We start from the raw sequence: 2,619 nt of genomic DNA, 5'->3' as shown, positions 1-2,619 counted from the left end.
AAAAAAAAAAAAAAAAAAAAAAAAAAAAAAAAAAAAAAAAAAAAAAAAAATAAAAAATAAAAAATAAAAAGAAAAAATAAATAAATGTTAATTTAATTCTCCTCTTTTGCTGTTCTATAAACATACAGAATATGTTTTCTTTTTTTTTTTATTTGGGTTTGTCTGTTTATTTTTATAGATTTGTTTTAGTTTGTTTCAATCAACTATCTTTTCTGCTTTCTTCATATATTCATTTAATTTTTATAATAAAAGTTTTTACTTATTTCAGTTTTTTATTTGTTTTATTTTTTTTTTTTATTTTTTAATTTTTTGTTTTCTCTGCGTCCATTGTGTTAGTTGTTTATTTTTTTGTGAATTTGTTTATTTGTTTCTATCTATCAGCTCAATCATATATTCGTTTTCATATATTTTTTTGTTTTTTTTAATTAATATAAAAACTTTTTTAACTATAAATTCCTTTTACTTATTTCTACTATCAACTTTTTTTCTGTATTCATGCAGCCTCTTATTTGTATCGATATGAAATATATATTTATTTGTTTTAATATATATTTTTATTTGTTTTAATTTATAATTTAATTTATATTAAAATATTTTTTTTGTTTTTATTTGCTTACTAGTGCTGCACTGATTTCTTCTACTGGGCGCTGGTACGCCGGCTTATCATAGAAGTAGCCGCTGATGCCTCCACGCAGTGCTTTCCCGCTTTTCTCCCAATCTGCATGCAAAAAAAAAGATAATTTAATTTATTTAAATAAATAAAAATAAATGCATGCATTCATACTGTCACTGATCTGCAGAGAAACCTTCTAAATGACGCTGAAACGCGAAACAAAACGGCTGCTCCGCCTGCTGTTTCTGCTGCTCCTGCTGCTGCTCCTGCTGCTGCCGCTGCTGCTGCTGCTGCTGCTGTTGCTGCTGCTGCTGCTGCTGCTGCTGCTGCGACGTACAGCGCAAACACTTTTGAAGGTTGCGAACGAAATTGCTGATTGCTTTCAGCGCATTCCGCTGCCGCCGCAGTTCCGCTTCTAGAGGCGTCTTTGCGTGCTTGGAGCACTGCAGAGAAAGAAGAAACAGAAAAAAAAATTAAAAAAATTGAGTAATAAGCAGAAACAAAAGAAAAAAAACACATAAAACAAGAAATAAAGTTATAAACAGAAAAAAAAGAAACAAAATAACAGAAGAACGAAATGCAAGAGCAACACGGAAAGCGGCAAAGGAACAGAAACAGAACGGGTAGGAGGAGAGAGAAAAACAGAAGAAGCAGCAGCAGAGAAAAAAGAAAGAGAAAAAGAAACAAAATATAAAAAAAAAAGAATAAAAACAATGAAATTATTTCCGTTTTCTTGAGTTTGCTCGTCGTACAGAAAGCAGCAGCACCATCTGCCTCACTGCGGCACCGCCGTGGCACATATTTCGCCGAAATTTGTGGAAATAAAGCAAAATATAATATAAAAGAATAAAAAAGAATTAATAAATGTTTATATTCATGAATTAGAAAGCAAATGATCGCGCATCGCAGCAGCCAGTGCAGACCCACCAGTCGGCCTAGGAACCCGAACATAATAAACGTGTGATATCGTATTTCGTGTTTTCTTCTTTTTCTAATTAAGAAATAAAATTCAACTTTTTATGTTTTTGCAAATTCAAAGAAAGCCGCATTCGTTCGCCGATGGGTATACTACAGAAGGAAGCCAGCACTGGCCGCTGCTGCTGCTAGTACAAGAAGAAACCTATATCTGCGGCAGTATTGGGGTCCGCGTCGCGCTCATGCTCGTCTTTTTTAGTTTATCAGTTACCAGGAAACAGAATAAATAAATAAAAGAGAAGTTTTTTACAAAAAAAAGAAAGGATTCCGCTGAAACACGCACAGAAAGCCGCCCGCCACCAAGTCGGTGGTGGCACTGAGGATTCAAGATCGCATGCAGCATGCACGAGAGCCTCAGGTTTCTATGACTTGCAACAAAAATAAACCCAGAATATACAGTCAGTTATGTTTCTTTTCTTTTAATATATTATTTTTTAAATAATATTTAAAAAAAATAAAATACAATAGGACTGACAGCCGCTTACTAGTACCTGCAAGCGTAAGAGAACGGCACACGCGCAAGCGACGCTGCAGCTGCAGCAGCAACTGCAGCAGCAGCTGAAACTTTTCGCTTATTCTTCTGCAATCTGAGCAGTTTAAATATATTTATTTATTAAATTAAATATATTTATTTATTATTTGCAAATTTAATAGAGTTCAACACCCCCAGCTACACCCACCAGGCCCGCCAGTCTTTTCTTTTTCTATGAAATATCAATTTCTCCTTTTCTAATAAAGTACTTGTAACATGAGTTAGCGCAGAGTTAGCTGAGGAGCCTATTGACAGCCTTGGCATGCTGCGCGTAAGCGTCTGCAAACGTTATACAAGTTCGTTATGAGGCAAAGCATGCAGCAAAGGAAGCTTCTCTGAAGCTTCCTTTAGTGCACGCGTGGGGCTGGCTAGCTCTGCTAGCCGCAGCGGGGTGCGCTGCAACCCCAAAGCAGCTGACCTCCTTCCGCGGTACCTAGGCATCCTGGGCGTTGAGCCCGGGGCCAGGGTGTCGAGGGGAGGAGGCAGCCCGAAATGGGGT

The 2,619-nt window shown here is 36.3% G+C and overlaps 1 protein-coding gene across 1 annotated transcript in view; it reads right to left on the bottom strand.

Moving 5' to 3' along the window:
- Nucleotides 1–1,383, bottom strand: part of EMH_0067540 (uncharacterized protein) — a gene marked incomplete at both ends in the record, with an annotated part of 4,105 nt that extends 2,722 nt beyond the window's left edge. The window contains 3 exons of the mRNA XM_013498635.1: nt 618–718; nt 807–1,056; nt 1,381–1,383. Coding sequence (XP_013354089.1) covers nt 618–718; nt 807–1,056; nt 1,381–1,383 — 354 coding nt within the window. The remainder of the gene's footprint in view (nt 1–617; nt 719–806; nt 1,057–1,380) is intronic.
- Between the last annotated feature and the right edge of the window lie 1,236 nt (nt 1,384–2,619).

Source organism: Eimeria mitis, genomic scaffold (assembly GCF_000499745.2).
Source record: "Eimeria mitis Houghton genomic scaffold, Emh_scaff3586, whole genome shotgun sequence".
Classification (NCBI taxonomy): domain Eukaryota; phylum Apicomplexa; class Conoidasida; order Eucoccidiorida; family Eimeriidae; genus Eimeria; species Eimeria mitis.
This window is presented reverse-complemented; position numbering and strand designations above follow the sequence as displayed.